We start from the raw sequence: 27,884 nt of genomic DNA, 5'->3' as shown, positions 1-27,884 counted from the left end.
AGAAGAATTAAACATATTCCTTTTCTGTCCTAATACACTGTGTCTGCTTGTTATTTGCCATCCCAGCCTGCCATTCATGGAGTATGGTAAGAGTAAGCATGGTCTCAGATCACATATTTTATTACGGTAAAGAAATATAAATTAGTGTTATATTTTCATTGCTTAGTTTTAGTGAACTAAAAAAACAAACAAAAAACAAGGGCTGACAAACTTCTTTAATTTCTTAGAATGTTTCCTGATTTTTGGTACACTTGTAATGAAGTAAAATTAATATCTTGTAAACTGAACTATAAACAGTAGACAAAACAATTTGACATCCCACATGTAGTTTTTGTTCAACACAAAGTTAGTGTTCACTAAGAAGGGTTTTCTTTGGTCAAATTTACAATACAACCGGGGTTGAGTATATATGCATATTATCACTAGTGTGTGGAAATTACAAACATCACAGGTCTTATTTACAACACATATATTGGTGGGGGGGGGGGGGGGGGGGAGGATACAGGAACACACATAAATAGAAACAGCAACATGTGTTACTGATATTCAACGTCACAGTGCTGACATTCAGTCCCACAATACATCTGTATTTTATACAAGCAGAACTACTCTTAGAGGGGCGGGCTGGGGACGTAGCTCAGTGGTAAAGCATTCAAATGAAGCGTGATCAGTTTGGGATCGATCACCATCAGTGGGCCGATTGGGCCATTTCTCGTTCCAGCCAGTGCACCACAACTGGTAATCAAAGGCTGTGGTATGTGCTATCCTGTCTGTGGGATGGTGCATATAAAAGATCCCTTGCTACTAATGGCAAAATGTAGCGGGTTTCCTCTCTAAGTATGTAAAAATTATAAAATGTTTGACATCCAATGATTTATAAATCAATGTGCTCCAGTGGTGTCATTAAACAAAAACAAACTACTCTTAATTAATAGTAAACAACAGAGAATTTTTATTATGATCTCAAATACCATGTGTTCCCTTGTTTGTTTCCATCAGTGCACATCAATGAAAACTATCAACAACCATACATGTGGCTATTTATTCTCAGCTTGTGGTAAATACCCAATAACAACACTAAAGACAAATAGAAGATATAATTGTTGATATCCCCACCCCAAAATATGTAAACTTACTTTTGTCAATGATTAAACAAAGTCATTGAGAAAAAGTTCTTTTCATTCTGTAATCCAAAAATACAAGAATTCCACAAAATTAAATGTTTCGGCTACCATAAACCTTTTTGGTGCTCTGTGATGAACATCCATAGATGCAACTATGAAACAAGTTTCACTGACCTAGGACTTGTGAGAAACTGACCTAAATGCTAAACTGAGGCTGTTGCGACCAGTAACACCTTTCGAAAAAGTAACACCTTTATCTCACCTTTTTACTTTGTAATATCAAGACAAAACGTGAAGAAATCATAATAATTTGACAATTTTACACCCGAAATCTAAGCAAGTAAAGCCCACCGCAGACCCGACATGTACAGCTGAAGCTTACAGATAGTATGAGATTTTATTCTAGTCAAACTAACCAGACATGAAAAACTGGGTTACTACGACTGTGTGCCTTTCATCACAGAACATGGACAGGAACAGCTTTCGAGTAGCACAATGTACAGTCAGGTGCAATAAAGCATGTTGGATCTGAGCAATTTCAGTCACTGACACTCGTTTGCAATAAAACTGTCACTACAGACTACCTAACACACACAGTACAACGATGGATGATTTTTAATTAATACTACAATTACACACATCATAGAAAGTCCTGCAGCAGACTGTTTTAAGTATGGCATCAAACAATATGTACAATATCATTCCTTGTAAGATAAACAAGTTGGTAAACTCTTAATTCATAAATAAATATCTATAGTAGGTTTTGTTATGTCTCCCAAAACATTAACTCAATACAGATGTACAAATAATGAAAGTAATTTGAACAATGAAGTGATGAAAATCTAGTCCTAAATACACAGAGTTGGGCTCACGCCACATGGCAAGTGTTACAGCTACTAGCATGTTATTTATCACTTTGCTTTAATTGAACGTCATATTCTGTTAATATAGCTGACAGCAGAATAAACCACATAAACATAATTCATTTTAGTTATATTTTCTGCGTTGCTTTCATAAATTGTCTTACAATTAGAATTGCTATTACATTAGAACATCACTACCCTCTCAGAATGAAGCACACTATCTATTCTGTACAATTCGAATGTTAACCTTTTTGTCATCTTTCAAACTCCTCTGCTGATTTCACAAATGAAGCATTTGATACATAATAATATTGATATGAATGTGGGTTAGTGAGGCGAACTTAAAACATCCATTCAGCAACACAGATGTTCTTTCAGTTATTTTAACACCTGTAATTATTACTATTTAAAAATAAAACAACATCTCCACTGTAAATAGAGTAAACAATATGTTCCATTGCTAACTACTTGTGGACTTCTATTCTGTAAACATAACACGACTTTCAGAGAACAATATGTTCCATTGCTAACTACTTGTGGACTTCTATTCTGTAAACGTAACACGACTTTCAGAGAACAATATTTCGGTATTTCAAGAAAAACTATACATATTCCTCTACTTCACACAATCCAGGTTAAATACCAGAAAATCCATAAATAATCACAGGTATTCTGACTATACACAAGTTTTCAGCTACAATTTTTTAGAATGGCAACCACATCATTAAAATGTTTTTATCCCATCTATTATCTATACAATTGTTAAAAAACAGTTTAACTTTTCTACAAATTATTATTCCCTACTGTATACCAGTTCCAGTGTCATATATTATGTATAAAAACTGAAATATCATGATTGTAATATTATTTCAACACAACACAGACCAAATATTTCATCAGGTTGTTATTAAGTGGAGGTATGCCCTGTTCGTATGTAACATGATGTTGCTGTTTTTTTGTTCCATTTCAAGGCTATTTCCATTATGTACATATATATTTGGAATAAAAATCCTCAAAACACCACATGCATATTGTTCAAAGACATCCAAGAATAACGTGTCTAGAAAATTCAGGTTTTTAAAACATCTGGTTCACCTTCAATTGTAAGCTTTGGCATAATTTTCTAGACACTAATATATGCAACTCCAACTGGCTGGCTGATGGGTTACACTTTCGTTTTAATACGCAACCAGTTTATGTTTCTCTCTCGACCTAGAGCGTGATCGAGACCTCGATCTTGAGTGGGAATAAGAACGTGATCTGAAAGTAAGTAAAAATTAATTAAAATATAAAAAGAGTACACAAAACAGGGACAAAAGCCCTGAAAGGGAATTGTGTAAAGCATATTTATCAAAGAATCGGGTATCATTTGAACTGATAAAATGTAATATCCAATTAATAATAAAAGTTGAAAATATCTTTTAAAAGCTGAAATATCTACACCAGACCTTGGTGTTTAAGGAGAGCTATCAATCTCGTTCCCCATTACTTCCTTGAGACTACTTCAAGGAGAGCAATTTCTAGCTCCCCTTAGTGATATGGTAATATCTTAAATGGCTCCCCATAATTTAAATTACGAGAGCAATTATTCAATCCCATACAAATTTTTCATGTCAAGGTCTGCTACATCACACTCAAATGAAGGTTATTTACAAGCATTTTCGATCATTTTTTTTTTTTAAATTGTTTATTTTATGCCAAAAAAAGAAAGAAAGAAAGAATCTGAACTTGGATGAAAAGATGAATAATGAGATCGCTGTGTTACTTGTTGAGATAAAAGTCAGAAGAGCTATGTACAACTGCACTAAAGCACATTGATTTATTAATGCGACAGATGAGTAATTAATTACTGATATAAATGACTTCACTACTGGGCACTGTACTGTAATAGACTGACTCACCTTCTCCGCTTCACTCTCGGTGGCACGACCTCCTGACTGTCGCTGTCACTGCTGGAACTGTTGTCATTTCGCGGACTTTGTCTGCGATACGGCCGGCGGTCCACGTGCTCCTCTGCCTGTAACTTACGGTGGCGCTTCTCTCGCTCTCGCCTTCTCATCTCTAACGCACGGGTCCGCAGTTCCTCTTCTCTGTCCTGTAATACAACAATATCAAACATAATTCTCAGAGCACTAACCAATGCCTCAGACAGAAACTCAAATTAGATATACACCTTAAGAGAGGTCCAACACAAAGGTTTAAAATAAAATCCATTGTAAACAGTGTAACCGACCAATGACATACTTTTGATAAGTGATGTGAATACAGTGAAAAAATACAAGTCCAGTGAGCAATTAATATAAACTGACCAATGATATTTTGATAAGTGACAACAGTGAGAATGAGTAACGTCACAATTGTGTTTTATAGCACTATTATTTCACTGATATTTTTGTATGACTACAGCAATAGTACGTTTCACATAGAATTTGTACACTCATAAAAATCTGAAACATAAATTCTAAGGAATTAAATGGCTCACAAACTATAAACTGATTTGGTGATGTTACATTAAAAAAAAAATATATTTTATATATAAAAATAAAAATTTAATTCACTATAGTTTTAAAAATACAGTAAGATCAACATTCCAAGATGCAACTACAAAGTTACATTGATCTGACGTATAATAGTTTGTGATAAATAGACCTAAATGCGAAAGTTTAACATTGGAATTAAACAAACATTGACAAAGTTACCATCAGAAAAGTAATACCTAAAATAAAAGGAGTCAGAATTTGCTGTCGAAGTCATGTAGATATTACATGGCTTGAAGCTAAATTAATTAAATACCAATAACCTACAAGATGAAACAGTATTATATTTCTAATAAAAGGTTATACCAATCTCTCTTGTTCTACTTTCAATGTTCGGTGCACTTCAGCCTTTTTGTCGAGTTTGTCTAAAAGAGAAATAATATTTATTTAAAACTATTTCAGTTACTATATCATGATCTGCAAGGGAATAATATTCTTTATTTAAACTATTTTACTTATTACATGACTTTGTCTCAAGGGGAAATAATATTTACCTAAAACTACTTCAATTATTATATCAAGTGTATTAATAATCAAAAATATTAATTGCTTTCTGATAAAATATGTCACTGGCTAAAAATAATCTCTTCTTTTTTAACATAATAAAAAATATTTTCAAATGTATTAGATGCTATTTTTATTTGTGACACCCCCCACCCTCCCAACACCATGACACAATTTCTTACGTTGTTTGTTGAGCTGTGCCTGCATTCTGCGTTTCAGTCGTTCCTGGGGCGTTAACTTGTTCTGAAAATTGTAAATGGGTAACCTGAACGAAGAAATCATGAACAGTTGACACCCTTCCCCAGTCCGTCGAGATGGGGAGAAGGTTCACACACACAGACACTTACCTCATGTATGGCATCATCTAAAGGCATCTCAAATGTGATACCAAATTTGCCAAATGCCGAGATATATGTCCGTGGTAGATTCCACCTGATGGTGGATTGCGTGATCAATCTTACTCTTTCTGGACCAAGTTATTTCGTATTCTAGGTGGTACTCCATGTCATAGTATTTAATATCCCATTTGTGGGATATGTTTATAAAAGAAGATTTGATATGAATTATAACGAATACTCTATACAAGCTGATAATATTTAGATGTCTGTGACATCATTGCACAGTCATTTTGCCCATCCCATATCTCACATAAGTGACTATGATGCTAATGGTGACCACAAAATTTAATCATGCCTGACTATTTATTTCAATCATCTAATGATGGCAATAGTCTGTGATGTTTTTTCTTCTGTTGTGCAGAAAATACAAAACATTTTATGCTTTTTTAAAAACAATGTACTTGGTCAAGGATTTTTTAGTGCAAATGATGAATCGAAAAATATTTTGCTTGGAACAGAAACACTTACTCTGATTTTTATTTTGAAATGTTTTTACTGATAATCAATTCAATTCATTAGGGTTTTTTGTTTTGTTTGGCTTTTTTTTTTTGGGGGGGGGGGGAATTCACACAAAAGTGCTTCCAAATAGCTGCTTTTCTCTTTTTGTTTCGCAAGAATTCCAAATCATCCTCCATTATGACATGCCACATTGTTATAACAATGTGTGTTTTTGATAACTGCAAAGAAATATAATCCTACATATCTGTGTTACTTCCCTTTGAAAGTAGATATTCATTATTTGGAAATACTCAAGACCGATCTCCACTGTATTGCAATATATCGAACAGTGACATTTGAAGGTTTCAAATTAAGCTATAACACTCTCAGCTTTCAATCATCAAATCACTATTTACTACTATTAAACTCATTAATAGTTCACAGCATTATAAATATCAAAGGTACAACAATTGCTTAATCAATGCTTCAAAGTTAGTGTTGATGATTGTTAGAACTTAAATATACCGCACCCATTCTAAACAAATTTCTTGTCAAATTTAGACAATATACAAAATCAATCCTGATAAAAATTGGATAAATCTGCAGAAGATTTTATTCCTTCTATTTTGTTTTACCTGAAGTTTGACTGCAGATTTATTCATCATGCTCAAAATTATTGGTTCAGTCCGAGAACAATAAAAATTCAACAAAAACATTTGTTATAGAATTTGTGTACTATCTGTGACATACTGTTGTATGTTAATCAATAAATATATTTCCAACAAATAATTAAAATACTACACAATCAGAAGTAAATGTTCTTACTGACTTTGTTTGACTGTGCAAGATTACCAGGCAACGAGAGTGGTTTCGTAGATCTGCAAAGAAACAAACAAAATAAACATTGAGAAACTAGAAACATTTCTGTTATTAAAAATATAATGGTAAAAGGGTCATAACTATTCTGAAAAAAGGATATATCAATAATGTAACAAATATAATCATTATCATCTACTCATAACAAGTTGTGATACCAAATATCGAACCTATTGAATAAAGATATAAGTACTAATATAAGTCTAGTTACTATTACTACTTGTAATGGACACTCAGAGACAACAAAATTAATGTCTCTAGATACGCCCATGAAAACCTACCTTTTAACAGGACTTGATTTCCACTCATTATGAATGTCTCTAGGTACGTCCACAAAAACCTACCTTTTAACAGGACTTGATTTCGACTCATTATGAATGTCTCTAGGTACGTCCACAAAAACCTACCTTTTAACAGGACATGATTTCCACTCATTATGAATGTCTCTAGGTACACCCACAAAAACCTACCTTTTAACAGGACTTGATTTCCACTCATTATGAATGTCTCTAGGTACGCTCATGAAAACCTACCTTTTAACAGGACTTGATTTTGACTCATTATGATTTCCATTTGTTTCCATGTCCGAGTCTGATTTGCTAGAATCTGATGTTGCACTTGGTCGACGATATCGCTTTATTGTAACTTGACCGACAATGTTCGATGGACTACGAGACTTGGAGCGAGATCTACAACACAAACGAATGAAGAACATTTATACCAAGAAAATCAATTCACCAGACAATGAAAACAACTTTCTATTTCACATCCATCAGAGATATTTTGGTATCACATGGTCATATGATAACACATGTATATGAGAGATTTAAAAATATTTGATTAGCTACTCCAAGATGACAACCGTGAGAACATTGATTTATTAATAATCGGCTACTGGATGTCAAACATTTGGTAATTTTTTACATATAGTCTTAGAGAGGAAACCCGCTACATTTTTTCATTAGTAGCAAAGGATCTTTTATATGCACCATCCCACACAGGATAGCACATATCACGGCCTTTGATATACCAGTCGTGGAGCACTGGCTGGGATGAGAAATAGCCCAATGGGCCTACCGACGGCGATCGATACTAGACCGACTGCTCATCAAGCAAGCTCTTTACCACTGAGCTACGTCCTGCCTCTCCACTGAAACTAAATTCTCTCTATGGTGTGTAAGGTAACTCGGACTGCAAAGTTGCCATAAATAAGTTGTAGGTGGAAAATATGTTTGTAGCATACTGCAGGAGAAAGCTCTGCATGTTCTTCACCCAAACTAGGTTTGTATGCATCAACATACAAGCTTTTCACAGGACATGTTCTACAAGCCCAAAGACAAAACCTAAGTCCCTGGTTTTTGAGGCTATGCATGAAATAGAGTACTACACTTGTGTCTGTTAGGATACAATTTATCTTACAACTCGCTGATACAGCCACTAACCAATAACTATCAACAACTCTGTAATACGCTTGTTATGAGTTGATGTCTCTGAAGAACTTATTGATTATTAGACTCAAAACGGAAAATATTGTTTACACAAATTGGTTTTTTTTTAAATATGAGTTAAAACTGTACAATGAATTAAAAAAAAGAAGAATATCCTTGCACAATCATACCTGCTTGATTTCGATCTAGAACTTGAGCTAGAATAGGAAGATGACTGTGAACTGTTGGAGCGTGAACGAGACAGAGATTTCAGAGATGATCTTGAACTGGCTTTAGACCCTGACCGAGAACGTGACCTCCTGTGGAAAGACCTTGACCTTGACCTCGACCGCGAGTACCTCCTGTACTGATTTCTCCTATCGTAGTTGCTCCTCCATCTGGGAGATCTCGATCTGGAGTACTGACTGCAGTCTCTCCTGTCTCTCCATCCGTATCCGCGGGATCGTGACCGTGACCTCGATCGTGACCTTGCCGCACCTCGAGCCCGCCAGTCTCTGCGATAGCGCGAGGAAGAAGGAGATGGAGGTCGATCACGGCCGGCTGATCGGCTACTGCTGCTGTGTTTCCTCGACCGTGGACTCCTGTCAGAACAATTCACCATTTCAATAGGCATTCTTATAAAGCAAGTTATGTAGTCCCCACGAAAATGCTTCTAAAAGATATATTTGTTTGATTTTGGTGAGACTTTTTAGGTGGGGATCGGGCAATTTAACTACAAATATTCACCTCATGCAGGCAGCCAGATAGACATACATACACATTTGTCATGGGCCTCATAAGTTAAAACAGCCATGTATATACATAGTACAATTACACTGATATTGCTTATGAATTTTGTTTTACTTTGTTTATTTTAATAGTATTGTACTTAACACATACCTACCACTTATCACCAATTTGACGGTCAAATCTGTAATAGGTCTTTTTACTAAGTGTGCCAGCACACACCAGAGGACACAACCGTCTTGTCATCATTACCCTAATTCTGATGGAAGATGATGTTACAAAACTGCAGATTAAACACGACTGTCGACTGTAGTGTCTTAGCACACACCTAATGATTGATCAGTCGGGAATCAGCGATAATGCTGAGGCAACAGTATTCTTAGTGTAACAATTTTTTCTCATTTCCTTGTCATAGATTCTGGGTTATCTGCCCATTATTCATATCATGTCATCAAACATTTGACAAAGCTACCTCCCACACAGTGAAGTCAATCACTTGTCACACATACCCACCTTTGTTGAGAAAACTCCACAGGCAACCAACACAAATTCTAATCAATGACATTTTTTTTTTACACAAGCTTCTAAATGTCTCGAATAAGGTTAGATCTTCCCAGTGTTTTGTCAAGGCATGGCAAAGTCAACAAACTGCTGTTTGCCCTAAAAGCTTTGTCTGTGTATTTATAAAAGACACAGGACCCCCTAGAAAAGCAGAAAATGTAAACACCGACCATGAGCATCTTTTCGAGCGAGAATGTTCAGACTGAGGCCCTGATTCCGACGGCAGAGACGGCCCGTGAACCATGCGCAGTTCCTCGTTGTCAGACTCCTTGCCGAAACTCGTGATGAACAACTTCTTGCCGATATTCGCCGGGGTAGGGGATGGGGATCTCGAACACGACGATGAAGATTCTCTGTAAACACAAGCACATTGTTCTAAGCGATCCAGAAAAAGTGATACCAAAAACTAAAATGAACAGAAATTTTGTGTTAACAATGTGTAGATTGTAAAAATCAAATTTCAATTTTCTGTGTTAAAAACATTTTATTTAAAAGCAGATATTATACTATTTCATGAATTAATATACAAATTATCACAAATTTAATTATCTAGAGCCTTTAATATTTTTCTTTTGTATTTCAGCTCATTAAAATTTTTAATAAACTACTATTACAAATAAGAAAACAAGACAGAAGACAAGGTACTTACTTTTTGTACGGTTCATACTTCGGACTATCTCGGGCAGCATAGCTACATCAAAACAAATAAGAACATTGATTTATTAATTAATGTTAATTTATTTTTGTTTTCAGAAAATGATTTACTATGTTCAGCATTCACATTATCTAAACTTTCAAAGCACAGAAAAAGTTATGTATCCACTATTATCTTTAACTTTTAACATCTTGTTTTCATTAAATTTAAATAATAAAAAATCCACACACACAACCCCCTCATTTCCTGCTTGTTTCTGTAGATCAAACAGAAACAAAAATATATTTAAAACAATCTCTTTCCTGTACAGATGGACCCATTCCTTCCCAAGACAGTCTTTATAAGAAAATGTTTTATTTAACAACGCACTCAACACATTTTATTTATTGTTATATGGTGTCAGACATATGGTTATGGACCACAAAGATATTGAGAGGAAACCCATTGTCACCACTTCATGGGCTATTCTTTTCGATTAGCAGCAAGGGATCTTTTATATGCACCATCTCATAGACAGGATAGCACATACCACGGCCTTTGATATACCAGTCACATCAAGTGAGCGCTGTACCACTGGGCTACGCCTCGCCCCAAGACAGTCTTTATAGACTTGACACTGTGCAGTCCAGTCAAAATGTTTCAAAAGATTATGCTATAAAATGTAGTGTATTTCCATTATGACAAATGAATAAATCACTTGTTTTAACAAATATTTTAAAAGTAAATGGTACAACATAATTTCCAATGCTGAAACAAAACTCCTACCTTGGGGGACTTATTTTCCTCCCAGCGAGTCGCTTCTCTTTAAATGCACGTCTCTCTCGTCTAGACTTTCGACCCTGCAAAGTGACAGATATCAATAATCTAAGCTCCACCTAGACTGACTATACTGATCATAGAAATCAAGACTGAAACAATCAATAGCTTTGTTCTGCTGTTACCCTACTTGAATGAATGAATGAATGAATGAATGTTTAACGACACCCCAGCACGAAAAATACATCGGCTATTGGGTGTCAAACTATGGTAATGCAAATAAATAAAGTGATGATCAACATCAATATAAAAATTCAAGGTTTAAACAAAAACAGTGTAAAGAACTGTGCAAAAATACAAATACAAATATCACAGAATTTTACGGACACCGAATTCTACTCTAAACTTCAATTTGTGCTGTATTGGCCATTCTCAAAGAGAATGTTACACCCCTGCACCACGGTGAGGTTACAGCACGCGCAGGGGGTTACCCTACTTGAATGCTACATTAACTATGTTTTGCAACCAGATGAATATTACCTACTGACAATCGTAACAAAACTATTTAGCAACAAAACAATTATCATTATAGTTGCATAGTGTCATGAATTAATTTACAAATCTGCTTTGAAATACATTTAGTAAGTCACAAATAAAATCTGTTTCAATGTATATTTTTGGCAACAAACTGATATTTCCATACCAATGCTTTTGGATAGGGTGACAACATTGGCAGTGTGTAACAAGTCTGTGATAGACAAGTGACAAAAACTTGTCACTGGCAAAAGGAGAGGACCAACTTGTTTACCAGTAAAAAAAGCCAGTAAAAAAAAGGCCTGGATGACATTTCCTATGTTTTAAAAAGTGGCTGAAAAATAAATTCAACAAGACACATGACATGACGTCAGTGGTTATGAAGTATAAAATTACTTACCCAAAAATCTTGGATATTAATGGATACATTTTAATACTTTTTTGAAAGATTATATAATAAGAGAAATACTGTTTACAATTTCTTAAAGTACATGAAATGCAGTGTCCAATTTTAAAAGATTTCAAACCCATAACCACCTAGTAGGAAGACTTATGATCTGTTTAGTTTTTATTACATATCTTCATATTATTTTCTGGCAGAAGGCCTGCCTTGGGAATGTTAAGCTGATGTTTTTACCACCAAAAAACAATGCCAGAAGCTAGGTGATCAAGCCATTAGTAAAAATCTAAATTTTAACTAGACATCAAATCCTGCACAAAACATTTGACATAATCAACAACAAAAAAGTAATTTAAAATAAATTTGTACAAAAATTGTTATTTTCAATAGAATACCAACAATTAAAACAAGCATTTTTTTAAACTTATAAAATTAAAAATCATACTGCAAACTGAGCTTTCTCTTCTTCAATAATCTTAGCTTGTCTCAAGGCTTCCAACTCTTCTTTATCTTTCATAAGCAACCTTAAAGTAAAATTGGAGAAAAGAGAAAGATATAAAACCAGTGAGAATAGTAAACACTGTTGGGACATAACAAAATATTTAAGTGTTAATGTTTTGTAAAAACAGCAATTTTTTTATTTAATAGTGAGTGTGAGCTGTACAAGTTTCAGTTACAAATCCAAATGTTGCGTCCTCAGGCATCTTGAATGGACAAATTTCGATTTGTTTTATCACCTACCCTCTATATTGTAAATACTGTAAAAAAAAAACCTTCTTTTTTTTTTGCAGAAAGAAGAATAGAAGAATGTTCAAAATTGCTTTAAAATGAAGGGACCAATATCAGAATGAGAGATTGATATTACCTCATTTTATTTACTATATATAAAATAGAATCTTCAATCTATTCTCTAATACTCTTAATTACTCTAGGTGGTATTCATTTACCTGACAAAGTCATCATTTTTCATGCCGTATATCTCGGCACACTGGTTAACAGCAACGATCTGATCTGGCGTTAGTTCATCCACGTTCAGTGTGATATCTGTAACACACAAACAGAATCATATATCATATTCACCGAGTCTTAGTGTTGGGAATCGGTTAGAATTCTATAATTTATAATTGGCTTACATCAGCCGATTGACTTTCGATAATACAATCGGTTAGAATATATTTGAACTAAGGAATAATCTGAATTATTATGCCTATGGATTGACTGTACAAATTTCAGAAAAAAAATGACAGTTTACCTAATCATCAACCTCGATATTGGTATTTTTCCTGCCTTTTTACCTGCCAATCTACAGGTACCACATGCTTTGTTAAAATTAAATCATCAACCGTAGCTTTATATTTCTATTTCTAACATACCAATGGTAATTTAGTAATTTTATTACAATAATTTAAGCTTGCCATCCAAATATATGTCCAGCATTACCAATCAGTTAAGACTATATATGAACTGATGAAGAATTTGAATTCATATGCCTATGAACAGACCTTACAAATTTTCATGAAAAACTACAAGTAATAACAAAGTATAACAGTTTACCAAGGTCAGCAGCCTCGATGTCAGTGTCGCTGCTCTCATCGGTGTCTTCATCCTCATCTTCCTCGTCTACAGCCGGGGTGCTATCCTCGTACGTGTATCCTATAGCAGCCTTCTTACCGGCCAACCTACAAGTACCATGTGCTGCTGTGTTAGATTAAATCATCAATCACACTTCGCTCTTTAAGGCGAGCTCTCACTCTGTGCACATATTTTCGAAGCAATCTTAGCGCTATGAAATCGTAACACCATCATAAGCTATGACGTCACTATGGCCTGTGCTATGGTGACGTCACAACCTATGATGATTTTATGATTTCGTAGCGCTAAGTGATTCTCATTTTAAAAAAACACAAAAAAACCCCACTGAAAACATCATTTCCACAATTTCTCCGACGACGGAAATCTGTCTCACGACGGACAGTTAGCAGCCATGTAGCTTCGAAAATCCCTAGCCTGGTTCCCTTTCATTACCCTGGGGCTATATCAAGGAGAGTATTTTTTAGTTTCCCTTAGCATATGAATTTTTTCTTACAATAGTATTACAAAAGGATTAATAAATTTCAATGTTCAGTATGATAATAATATAAATATCTCCCATAATCTAAGTTTGGAAAGCAATTAATCACTCCCCTCAATTTATCTTTCAATTGTTAACATACAAATGTTAATTTATAATTTGATTAGAAAGATTTAAGCAAGGAATCCAAATATATATCCCGCATTACCATTTTTTTGCATATTTTGTGCAAATATTTCGCATTCTTGCTCAATAATACCAATATTTATATCTTGTGTGTCATGCTGATTTTATGAAACAAGTGTCAGGATTAATGTATTACCCTCACGTTCATTAGGGTAATACATGAATTCTGACACGAGTTTCGTATAATCAGTACGATTCACACGCAAGTGTAATAATTTCTTTATTATCCACATTATCCAAAATATTGTTTTAATGTCAAAACATTTCAAACATAACTAGAAACAGACGACAAAACAACATCATTTTGGTAAGCATTTACATAGAACTAGAACTAGAAGTCGCATCACAAAATTAAGTCATTCGCTGTAGTTGTGCATGAGAAATCATTATGACACACGTGTCATACTGGTTATATTTCCTGAATATTTTGAACTATGTGGATAATAAATATCAATATCTACTACCATATAAGATAATACTAATACACTGGCCATCTTTTAACCTGGGTTGTTTTACCCTAGGATAAATATAACTTGGTTTATTTTACCCCAGGTTGAATTGTGTCTACACATATTAAATTAATGCAAATTAATGTCACTAAATTTAACAATGACTGATGACTCGTTAGTGGTACTTTAACTATCTTTTAAGAACTAACACAGTGAAACCTACTTTTTCTTTTCTTCTTCAGCAGTGCGGTCTGGAGGTCCGAACTGTTCATCAATATAGATTTGCTGCAGGGCTTGTTCTTCAGTCACTAAAACAAACAACATACATAGCAAGGTCAAGACAAAACAACACAATATGGACATTGTTATTCAAGCAGATTAGTAATCATCAAAATAGAAATGGTGATTTGCTCAATACACCTTTTTACAGTCAGCTCTTATCAACATTTAGTTTTATCAACAAAGTTAATAGCTGCCTTTATGGACTGGACTCTTTCTTTACACAATTTCAAACAAAAAGACATTTTTATTTAAAAAGACATTTTTATTTAAGTGATGACTTAAGTAAATTTTGACTAAGGTAAGTTCCTTTTACTACAGTAATTTTCTGAATTGCTATGCCTGCCATTCAAGAATATAAAAGATGTCACTCTTCTAATACAAAATTCTTTAAGAGATACTGATGTACAAAACCAGTCAAATATATGAAAGCCTATGGGTTTGGGGTAGTTTTTTGGTAAATGTAAAAAACTAAAGTTGCCTACAGCCTGCAGCTTCATTTTCAACCAGCGTTCGATACCGTTCATAGTTCAAGTGTCTCTCTTCATCATCATTCACCTTCATTCTATAATTAAAAATATACATAAATAAACCTATACCCATCCATGTTAAAACATGTTGTAACAAATAATATTTGCCTTTATGTCACGAATGGACAAATAACACTGTCAAAATCATCCAGAAAAATAGTTTAATATAAACTAAAAATTGAATAACAAAGGTGTTTGCATAAAGCAGTCAGACAAGGTAAATCTCTTAAAAGGTCAATGAGGTTTTATATAATTAAAATTCTTGTAATGAATCTATAATGTAAATTGACTCAAATTTAAACAGTACAAAATATATAAATGTCTAACTTACGGTGTCTCTTTTTTCGGATCATACTCAGGTATAAAATCTAGGTGAGCTCGAACATCAAACCGATCTATCATGTTGTCTCTGTTGCCTTGCCACGGCATCCTGTTCAAAAACAATTTAATTAAATATAATATATCCTGAGACAAAATAGAAAACTTGTGACAATGGATTTAATTGATGCATCATTTGTCAGTATAATTAACAGGAGGTTTTTAGTACAAAATGAAATGAATAACTGTCACGTCATACTTTTAAAATACAATGCAGTAGTACCAAAATGCTAAAAACAAACTGATGTAGTATAGTCTGACAGCATGTTACAGTCTATTTGTATGTAATCTCACATTCAACATTTCACTGAAATTGGTTGACATTGCAAGAATCTTCAGTCATATATATATATATAAAAAAAAAAGAATCATTCTCTTTAGGCGCAATTTTTAACATTAGTCTGTCTTAATATAATCCAGTACAAACATCTGAATATGACATTTTATCAGCACTCATTGATAAAAGTATAAAAAGCCTCGGACTTCATACTTTTATCAACTCATGCTGCTAAATTAAATGACAAGACATTCGTAGAGTATCCTCTATTTGATAGACAACAACATCATGCACAACTGTTCCACATAAAAGATGCCAACCTTCTGTGAATAGGGTTAAGTAAATATTTTGTACTGAATTTCAAATAAAGATGACTTTAGGACTGATGTTCAACACTGCTAACCCAACAATAATATTGTTAAAAGATTCTTTTCAAGAAAATACTCACATGCTTTGTGGACTCTCAGCTGCCATGGCGATGGCTGGATCCAGATTAATCTTATATGGTCGGCCATACACGCGAAGGAACTGAGTAGGATCCAATTTCTAAAAAACAGGGCAAAATAAACAGATTCAAAATAATATGCAATATAAAATATAGCATCATATTTAATCAAATGGCCATAGCAACAATCAGTGTCTTGAGCGTAGTCATAGGTGATGGGTATTTGTGATTGATTAGGCTAAGTTATGGTAGATTAATTGATACTAAAACATGTTGTAACATTAACCATTATAAAAGAAATATATGATCATATATATTTCAATGTTACCCATAGGTGTAATTCAAGATGTCTAACTCATGTTTCACACACTTGTAATACAAACCACAAAGGTTAAAAAAAAACAAATCCAGCTCTTACAGTTTTCTCGTAAAATTCTCGCCTTCTCTCTGCTCGCTTCTTGAAGTCGACCATCAACCCACGGATCTTCTTCTCCTGTTTCCGCGCTTCGTGCCACATGGTGTTTTCCTTCAGTATCTATGCTATGTCATTATATGAGGATTATCTGAAGAACTAAGAAAACAAGAAGAAAATAGCAAAATGGCCATACTAACCATACTAATGTTACTTATGAACAAAGTATATAAATGGTCCATGTGATCTTGCATAAATCTGGGACAATTTCGAGTCATCTTTACCTCCTACTAATTAAATACATGAAACTTTATATATAACTACCTAAGTCTATGAAAGTTGACTTGATGGATTTTAGGTTAGCTTGGTTGCTTTTCATTTTATAGGTTTTTAAAGGCTATCATAGCCTTTTCCTTCCAATACCAAGATTCGACGCCTGTAATGGTTTGTCAACACAATACTATTAAAATAAAAACACACTCTAAAAGTTACTAACTCGGCCAATTAATAGGCAGACTTTCTCCAATCCCTAAATATACTGTTTTTAAACTATAAAACTGTGACACAGCTTTAGATTACACCTAAGTCTAGGCAATAAACATTGTGCCTAAAATACATATACCTAAAATACATATGCCCAAATTAAATACAAACATGCTGACCTCAAAGCATTTTACATCAAAACCACTGAATGTTTAAAAAGCTTTAATCATATTAAAAGTACTTGAAATGCATTTCTAAACATCTACAAATTTTCAGCATCGATTAATAACATTAATGCTCTAAACAATGCTTAGTGCAGATAAAAAACCTTGTGCTCAAATTTGTGACATCTTAAATCCATATGTGACTAAGTGTCAATTTACAGAGAATCAGCTGACACACATAACATTGTTTACCTTATGTTTCTACTGTACATCATTCAACATGGTCATTTGTCAGTTCTTCCCATTAGTTCATCAATCCCAAACTTGCATCAAAATCACTGAAAAACCCCAACATGTATCCAGTTATCATTTAATTTAAGATTTTTTTGTATATGATCAATACGTTTTAATAAAAAATAACATTAATCAACTTGTACTTCAACAGTTTAAAAAACAAACGTTAACAACAACTACAAGAAATACATTGTACCTTACAACTAAATTGAAACAAATTAGAAACACTTCAATATTAAACACAAACATGCAATTGCTGTCAGCCTGATTTGTGATCAGAGACTAGAAATAGAAACGAGATGCTTCAGGAACACGGAGAGAAAAAAGAGACTATGCTGTCTGTGAAATATATACTTTTTAATAAAATTCACCGTAAACTTAATCTTTAAGAACATGTTATACACAAAAATAGATTTACTCTGCTACGGTTTTTCCAGCATAACGGACTTAGAACATTTTTGTTTCACCTAAGACCCTCTACCAAGTACCTTTTATGTTTTAACAATGTTTCCTTTAAATATGTAGGTACTACCTGGTTTTTCCCTGTGGTGAGTATATTACTGATTAATATGTAAAATATTTGTTATCAGCGAACTCAAAACAATCAATGTCAAACATATAATTATTGTTGTATTAATTAAGACCAGTAATCTTTGCCTAGTCTGTGGGTAGGTAAAAATCTTTTTGGTTAGTGGGCAATTTTTTTTCCGCGACATTGAAATAAAACAAATTATTGGTAACTTAATACTTTTAACATTTTATTTAGTTAACTCATAGTAGGAAAGTTATTAAGTGGTTAAAATGACATTATATTTCTAAATAGCGTTGCATCTTAAAATGTTGTATACTGGTATTATAAAGCAGACTCATGTGATATGAATGGAGGTTTTAAGGTGGGGGGGGGGGGGAGAGGTCTAAACTAGCAAGTGAACTTTAAACTTGGGGTTAAGAACATGCTCCACAAGAAAATGTATTGAAAAAAAGTAGTTTCACTTTCAGATTGCATGTCAGCAGGCCTATGAATCAATTTTTTTAAAATGGTATGGCCTGTCTGAATGTTTATTTATAGTCCTTCCCACAGGGAATGCCTTTTTTCATATTATGCAATTTTCTACAAGTTATTTATTTCTGAGCCGATTGTTTCAGGATTTTATCACACGTTTCTACTCGGCTAATCGGCATCATTCACTACCTTTCACGAATGGCTACGTCAGTTTCTATTCCCAATTTTGGATTAAAACATACCCAATATGAATGTAGATATTCCTTTTGTTCATTATTATTATACAGATAGATTTTGAAATCGATACGTATTACTTGACAAACACTCCTTCCCTCACCCATGACATTTCATAATGCAAAATAAAATATATTAATTTCAATAAACAAGTACATGTATTTGTTACATTACTGTACATTGTTGTATTACTTTTAAAATCTAACTTTGTTTAATAAGATGAAAATTCCCTTTTCTATTTTGTAAAATGACACAAAATTCCCAATGTCAAAGCCATGGGCGTCATGTAAAATTTTAGAAATAAAACCCTGTTTTTAAATTCCACACAAAAATAGTTTGTTTTTTATTTCCAAATTAATTTTACTTTGATTTTGATGTCAAAACAAAACAGGCTAGTAGGTACTGGGTTCGGATCCCAGTCAAGGCATGGGATTTTTAATCCAGATACCGACTCCAAACCCTGAGCGAGTGCTCCGCAAGGCTCAGTGGGTAGGTGTAAACCACTTGCACCGACCAGTGATCCATAAATGGTTCAACAAAGGCCATGGTTTGTGCTATCCTGCCTGTGGGAAGCGCAAATAAAAGATCCCTTGCTGCCTGTCATAAAAGAGTAGCCTATGTGGCAACAGCTGGTTTCCTCTACAAAACAGTGTCAGAATGACCATATGTTTGACGTCTAATAGCCGATGATAAGATAAAAAATCAATGTGCTTTAGTGACATCGTTAAATAAAACAAACTTTACTTTTTTTTTAGTATATATGTAATAAATGTTCAAACAAAACATTTTGTTGCAATTTCACATTGGAATTTTTCCAGCATTTTGAAAATGGAAACGTCATGTACCCAGTGTATTGTTATTGTAAGAAGATGTAAAGCAACATCATTGGAATACTGACATCATTCAAATTCAAAATTAGCTACATTATTACAATGCTTTGCCACATTAAGGCCAAATAAATTTAAAAAAGAGTTGGTGATCGTCCCCGCCCGTACCTGAAAAATATGCCCGCCCCTGAGTTTATTTTATTTTTTATTTTGTTAAAAATGCATCGAGATAGCAGCAATTCAACTTCCGTAAGCACTGTAATGGGTTAAACCATCACCAGGTCCATCTGGCGGCCAGTGAAGGAACTACAACATCCAGGCGCATGCGCTGTTGGCTGCTACTCCCGCAAACAAAATGGTCTCCAGGGTTTTATAAAGTTTTTCACAGAACATTTTTAAACACATGGTGGCGAATACAATACATATCACAAATATAAGTTAACGAATACGAATATGTATTCTCGTCCATGAATACAAAAGTGAAAAGGTTTTCAGAAAGGAAAAAAAGTTTTTATTTATTTAAAGTAAAAACGGATTAATCATGTCTATTAAGTATTATCATGTTATTTTTAAATTATACAGTTAGCATTACATATATGTATTCGATTCAGCTAGTGATGAATACGAATGCAACTACGATACAGATCAGTTTGGTGCACCGAATATTCAAGTATATCACAACACCCCTATAATCCGTCCCATCATTCTATAAAAATGTTTTTGTACATAATTTCAGTTTGGTTTGATGTAAGAAGAAATAAAAAAACTCACCTATTTTTGTCTGCAATTGACAAATCAATTGGCTCAGAAATAACCAACTTGTAGTAAATTGTATAGTATGAAAAAAATACATGTTCATGTGGGACAGACTATAGCCGTGAGTAACCCTGAACCGGCCTACTAACGGGAAACGGTTTCTGCACAAGCGCATTGTTATGTACAATCGATTTGATGAAATAATGTTTTACTGTGTTCACTTTCTTGTCAAAATCAACCAACAAATGTTAATATCAATGCCATTTTCAGTTGTGAAGAGATTAAATGCATGTCAGTCTAATGTTGACATTGTTCAGCTACTCCCGTAAACAAGGCTAGTTTTTCAAGACTGATGCATGTCACGATGTCACAACTCTTATGCAATGAATCTTTGAAGCAGACGAGACCTTGACAATGACAGTGGTGTGAAACTTGTTTATTTAGATTTGTTTAATATTACACGCCATTTAATATAGTGTGCACAGTGCAAAATGGCGGTCGTGATATACATAACCTATGTATAAAAATATTTTGAATGTCGACACTCATGTCACATTAGTCTGTGCATGTTAATTACGTTTTAAAATTAGTATTGGGTATGTTTGTAAACAAACTGGGTTTTTAATGCATAAAACAATTGTTAAAACAACATATCTTGATTGTGAATATATGTCTAAAACTGACAGATAACAATTTGAATTGAAAAAAACCCTCTGAATTAATCCAAAAGTATACTTTTTCCAGCCTCGATCAACGTTTTTGTATCACGTCAACATGTCTTTCACCGCTGTAATGATCAACTATGTATATCAACCTTGTTTTTACAGAGGCTTCAATACATATACCGTATAGGAGAAGCCACGGTGACGTCACATGTTTTGATCACGTGGTACCGCATGAGCGCTGGTAGGCAAGAAACCAGTTGATAATACTGGCATTAGTAGTAATGAACAATTGAATGTTTTTCCGTCAATTAAATCAGTGTAGACTAGTTTTGATGAATGGTATTTTGTCATGGTAATTTCATACGTTGTTGTTAGATGCACAAGTCACTGTAGTAAGGATTATGAAATTAGTTACATCAAATAATGTGGAAGCGAAACGTTGAACAATTAAAGCTGACAACAATCAACTTTGCCCATCCCCCAACGGAGATCGTCATTTTATACAAGGTTTGTTGTATGTTATTCATTCGTAATACTAATACACGTCAGTATTTATTGAAATGAAAAATTGAAAAGACAATAAAATAAAATAATAATAAAAGCCCCCACCAAACTGACATGGAAACAAAGATACCCTGTGAACAGTAGGGCTACCCAGTCAATCGACAAACAACGTTTTATGTAACTTTTTGTTTGTATTGACAGATCCATTATAGTGGGTAAAACAAAAATCTGAATATATTTTATATTGTATTATGCCATAAAATATGTAGGTGGCTGAGTATTTATATTTTTAATTAAATAACAGGGAGCTGTGTGTGTGTGTGTGTGTGTGTGTGTGTGTGTGTGTGTGTGTGTGTGTGTGTGTGTGTGTGTGCAATCAAGCATATATATATTGTTTCATATGAAAATGGTTCCGAAATATTTCCATTTATTAATTATATTATATGTTAATTATAATGTTTTACAGTTTTTTATTGAAGAAGTGATCCACAGGTGTATTTGTAATGTGTAAGTTGATTTTTTTATAATAAAATAAAAGGTATAAACATTTCAGGGTGGGATATCAGATGTATTAAATCATTTGTTTGGGATTAAAAATAAATTAATAATAATAATAATAAAACTGGATATTGATCCACAAGTTGGTGATAGCCACTATATTTTATTAAAAACATAAATTATGTTACATGCATTTATTATATAAGTTATCTGAATTTGTTTGCAGCAAATAAAGAAAGAAAAGGGGAGCTGATTGTATTTATAAGTATTATTGTCATCAGTGACAGATGTCAATATGTCTTCACAAATACATTTATGTGTATTCAAATATTTCAATAATATTCAATATATATATATGTCCTTGACCAACATCTTGGGCTTACATGATACAGTCAAAAAATGCTATAGTTACTAGTACTAATATGTACACAATATAAAACTTTCATACTTATATATCATAGAAATTTACCAATTTTCATATTTTTTTCTAGGTATCACTACTATCAGTGATCCCTGTTTATGGACAAAAAGAGAACCAGCAACTCTTGGATGAAAAATGGGCCTTTCACGATGAATTAAGGGCGTTTAAGTTTTAGGGTGAATTAAGGGATGCTAAGGAGAACACTGGTATCAGATTCAGCGATTCTTTTCTACAGTATCTCATGTTTCTGTGCATAAGAAGGATACCAGAACCTTTTTCACTGACTTTCCAAACTACCATATATGCAATATTATTGGGGCTATTCAGTATGTGATGATGACATTGATAACACTTGGATTTAATCTTTTTTTACCAGGATCTCTATTTTCTAATAAAAACAGACTTTACAAAATCAATAAAATTATATCCAGAAACAAAAGACAACACATATGTATCACACAGATAATATTAGGGAGGAAACCTGCTGCTGTCACACAATGGATTACTCTTTCCGATTAACAATAAGGGATCTTTTATATGCATCAGCCCACAGACAGGATATGCCCCTGCGTGTGCTGTAACCTCACCGTGGTGCAGGGGTGTAACATTCTCTTTGAGAATGGCCAATACAGCACAAAATTTAAGTTTTTAGTAAAATTCAGTTTCCGTAAAATTCTGTGATATTTGTGTTTTTGCACAGTTCTTTACACTGTTTTTGTTTAAGTCTTGAATTTTTATATTGATGTTGATCATCACTTTATTTATTTGCATTACCATAGTTTGACACCCAATAGCCGATGTATTTTTCATTCATTCATTCATTCATTCATTACAGACAGGATAATAAATAGTGTAGCCTTTGTTACACCAGTTGTAGAGCACTGGCTGGAATGAGAAATAGCCCTATAGGACCACCAACAGGAATCAATCCTAGATCGACTGCGTATTAAACTAGGTCCTGGCCTGCATGGGATTAGGCGATTAAAATATTAATGGCAATTTTTTTGTGTGTATATATATATATATAAAATAATGCTACAAAATGTTCTGAAGATGGAACCGCAAAGATGAGGGACCAAGTAAATTTGAGATGTATCCTGTTTAAAAGGCTAAGTTCTGTACTAATATTTAAAAAGGGACGCTCTAGCTAGAGGGAGCAATGTATGTGTGGTCATGGAACATGTATGGAAACTAAATTTAGGTTCCTCCATTTTAATACAATGTGTTAATATGTATCCAATATCAGCAAGTTTAAGGAATAAAAAAGGACTTGATAAAATTAATAGTTTTAAAGTTTTTGTAAAGTTTTCTAATAAGATACTTGCTTAAATTTATTGTTGATGAAAAGCCTTACAAATGAACCAGTAGACAAGTCTGATGTGTTATATATATAACTACTGTCTATATATTGTCTACTGGTTGTTCATTTGTAACAAATGTTCATATATACATACATATATATATATATATACATATATATATATATATACATATATATATATACACATACATATATATACACACATACATATATACACACATACATATATATACACACATGTATATATATATATATATATATATATATATATATATATATATATATGGGTTGTTTAAAGAAATAATTTCCTTTAACAAAGTGTAGGCCAATTATTTCTTTTAAACAGTTTTAAATAAAAAAATATAGGCCTACTTGTTTTATTTTATTATTTTTATTTGTGTGCGCGCGCTCGTTTGTAATGCTTTACTTGAAATATGGACCAGACGCTTTAAAAAGACATGGACTAAAAATATTTATTCAGGTGAAAAGAAAAAGAAAAAAAAGGAAGTTTGCTATAGTTTTGAACTCGGTCAATCGTCAAATTGTATGGGTGGAAAGAGTACATGTATCTCCTCCATACAGGAGCTATGTAGAATAGCGTTCCCGTGCTACAAGCGGTATTTTAAGCACGTTTTGGCCATTCTTTGCTATTCACGCTACGCTAGTTCGCTTTGTTACTATTATTATGGTCATTACGATAGACTTCTGCCTACCAGATGTGCACGCATGCTGATACGTGACGTCACTTCCCTAAAAACATGGCTTCTCCTATTGCAATGTATGAACCCAAAAATTTAATAAATGTTTTATTTTATCTGTTAACGTAAACATCCAAGTATACTTTGAATTTCCCTCCGAGTGACACAACACAACCAATATGGCTGCTCAGGCTATAAAGCTTACAGCATGGCCTATTTTGTTTCATAATTATCACTGATTGCCCTATGGCCTATATGACTAACAAACACTATTTGCGCTCATTTACTACTGTCGACCTTAGCTACGAGATATGGCAAGACTTCCTAATATTCCAGCATTCCGTTTGTTCATTCAGGCTTAGGTTTAGGGTTAAGGTTTGAGAAGGATACATGCTGGAACGTTTGGAACCAAGCTTTCAAATGTATTTTACTCGAGAGTAAAGTGGTCGCGCCCCCTTTAATTTTCAACCAGTGAGAACTTTGAAACCAGATGATGTAGTTTAAATTTAAAGTAAAAAAAAGTTCTACCATGTCTTTTAACAAATATCTCACCTTAGAAAATCAATTCTAATCTCAAGGATGTGCACAGACAGTGTCAAGTAACCACCATGACCGGTATATCGCCGAGTCGGACGAACTTCACCTGTTCACGCAGAGAACACATAGAAATACATTATTTGATTTTTTTTTTTTGTGTTTGAACAATTTAATTACGAGTATGAATTGTTAGTATCAACAAGTATTAAACTTTTTATAACACCCTTGGATAGGACACAATATACACTGTCTCTATTGTTAAAACAAGAAACAAAAGTGGTCGCAAAAGAGAACAGACGCCATTTAATTTTCAAAATTGATTAATTGTACGACAGCCGTGGTATTCACGAACAACAGGAAACGCTGTTAAAACAGTAAAAAATTAATATAACATATCCAACGGATTTTTTTTTTTTTTTTAATGTATATATATATATGTATATGTATATGTATATGTATATGTATATGTATATGTATATGTATATGTATATGTATATGTATATATTTGACAAATGGTACTTTTTATTTCATTCATCTTTTTAAACTTAAACCTGATATTTTGTCTAAAATTATTAAATATATACCGACATATCTGTATAAATGATTTATAAACGGCGTCGTCTAATCAATATAGAACTCATAATCATTTTAACAAGATAAGCAGACCGGTTTTTATTTTAATGTGGCCAATAATTGTAATAATATAGCTAATTTTGAATTTGTATGACGTCACTATTCCAATGACGACAACTTATATCTCCTTCACTCCTTGCAATGATAAATAACTACGTAAATGACGTTTCCGTTTTTAGAACGCTAAAACAATTCCAGTGCAAAATTTGCTATTTAAAATTTTGTCGTTTGAAAATCACTAATACACCTGTTTTTGAAGCCCGTACGAAAAAATTACTGTCGTTGATCTCATTTTCAAAAGAAAAAAAATGTGATCAGCGACATTAAGTTCTACATAGAGTTTTTACAATAAACAGATAACTGTAGGTACTTTTCAGGAACGACATCTGAAGTGTGTGTCGGTATAGCCTGCAGTGCGGGCACAAGCTGAAGTGGGAAGACACAGGCAAGATTTTTACCTCTACGTATATCTTTTTTTATCCGTTCGCCGAGGTATCAGGTCATTTTGCCCTTAGGCCGAAAAAAAGAGAGTTGGTGATCGTCCTTTTGATCACACAAATCAGGGTAGGGGGGAGGTTTTTTGTTTTTGTGAAAAACTTTATAAAACCCTGGAGACCATTTTGTTTGCGGGAATAGTAGCCAACAGTGCATGCGCCTGGATGTTGTAGTTCCTTCACTGGCCGCCAGATGGACCTGGTGATGGTTTAACCCGTTACGGTGCTTACGAAAGTTGAATTGCTGCTATCTCGACGCATTTTTAACAAAATAAAAAATAAAATAAATTCAGGGGCGGGCACATTTTTCAGGTACGGGCGGGGACGATCACCAACTCTTTTTTAAATTTATTTGGCCTTATTCAGATTCGCCCTGAGTCAGATTCGTTTGCGGACTCCAGATTGTTTGGTATTGAGCAATAAACTGAATTGAATTGAATATATAGAAACGGGAAAAAACCGTACATTTTTGTCCTCAAGTGGAACACAAATATCAACCCCTAACCCTAACCCCACCCGCCAGAATGCGTTTTTGTCCATTTTGAATAAGACACAGAAAGAAAACTAAACTTTACGGTGTACGTAAATATAGTCTATTGGTGGTGTAAGTTCAATCAGCCTTTTTGTCGCAAACGTTTTGTTAGACTGATTTGTACGCTACACATTAAACCGAATGACCACTTCGGGAACCAGTCTATTTAGTTTGCAAACGTTTAGCGAAATACGATTGACTGAACGTTGGCAAGTTTCCAAATTTTATGCAAGATTTGATTTTAGTCTCGGGGAGTCGAGTAATACAAAGTTTCCCCATTTAATTAAAATTAAAATATAACATAATATTTAGTAACATTATATATATTCTAATTTAAACTAGAAACAAAATAATTATTATCTATTAAACAATTTTGTTGAAAATACCCACAAGTCTATTCGGCGGTAAATTCAGTTCATTTTTAGCAAGTGCACGATAAGTTTGTTTTGGTAAATAATATAAGCGGTTACACCATTAGTTAATTTTATTATTAGTATCACAGATCAGTCATTATTTTATAGGCTTAATAATTTTATTGCAATTCAATTAAGTTCAGTTTATTTATGGATACATGAACAGTATTACACTGTTATACATTTTCGATCATCTTATGTTTTCGAATGGCAATTTATACGCCATTTTTTTGCATGCAATCGGTGCATAATGAAGAACGGACGTCAACAAATATCGCATTTGTTATAAAAAAAGTGTACAAAATCCCACCAAAAAACCCCCTGTAAATATGGCATTTAATAATACTATTATTTTAATAGTGTAAATCAGACCTAGCAATCCAAAAAGTAAATAGAATATTTTTATTTTTTTTAAATTAGGGTAGTGATTAATAATTACTAGTCTTCCCTAAAAATATCTCAGAGCCATTTAAGATAGTACCATAATGAACATTGATATTTAATCTTGTTTATAATTTTTTTTTTTAATTCACATGCTAAGGGGAGCTAAAAATGACTCC

At 33.4% G+C, this 27,884-nt stretch overlaps 1 protein-coding gene across 2 annotated transcripts; it reads right to left on the bottom strand.

Moving 5' to 3' along the window:
* Positions 1–928: 928 nt before the first annotated feature.
* LOC121371660 (CLK4-associating serine/arginine rich protein-like) lies at positions 929–25,550 on the bottom strand. 2 transcript variants are annotated; one of them, XM_041497719.1, is made up of 20 exons: positions 25,268–25,550; positions 17,747–17,832; positions 16,854–17,006; positions 16,439–16,536; positions 15,667–15,765; positions 15,291–15,370; positions 14,750–14,834; positions 13,375–13,499; positions 12,768–12,864; positions 12,266–12,344; positions 10,896–10,969; positions 10,125–10,166; positions 9,646–9,828; positions 8,359–8,769; positions 7,274–7,429; positions 6,694–6,742; positions 5,211–5,271; positions 4,831–4,889; positions 3,889–4,082; positions 929–3,247 (listed from the first exon to the last, which is right to left on the bottom strand). In XM_041497719.1, the coding sequence occupies exons 3-20, from the start codon at positions 16,950–16,952 to the stop codon at positions 3,166–3,168; spliced, it is 2,073 nt and encodes a 690-aa protein (XP_041353653.1). In that variant the 5' UTR covers positions 16,953–17,006; positions 17,747–17,832; positions 25,268–25,550; the 3' UTR covers positions 929–3,165. The 2 variants fall into 2 exon arrangements, with proteins under 2 accessions (XP_041353653.1, XP_041353654.1); XM_041497720.1 differs by lacking the exon at positions 929–3,247 and having other exon boundaries at positions 3,948–4,082; positions 6,690–6,742.
* Between the last annotated feature and the right edge of the window lie 2,334 nt (positions 25,551–27,884).

The sequence above is a fragment of the Gigantopelta aegis genome, chromosome 4 (genome assembly GCF_016097555.1).
Source record: "Gigantopelta aegis isolate Gae_Host chromosome 4, Gae_host_genome, whole genome shotgun sequence".
Lineage (NCBI taxonomy): Eukaryota > Metazoa > Mollusca > Gastropoda > Neomphalida > Peltospiridae > Gigantopelta > Gigantopelta aegis.
The sequence above is the reverse complement of the archived record's forward strand: the minus strand, read 5'-3'. Positions and strand labels throughout refer to the sequence as shown.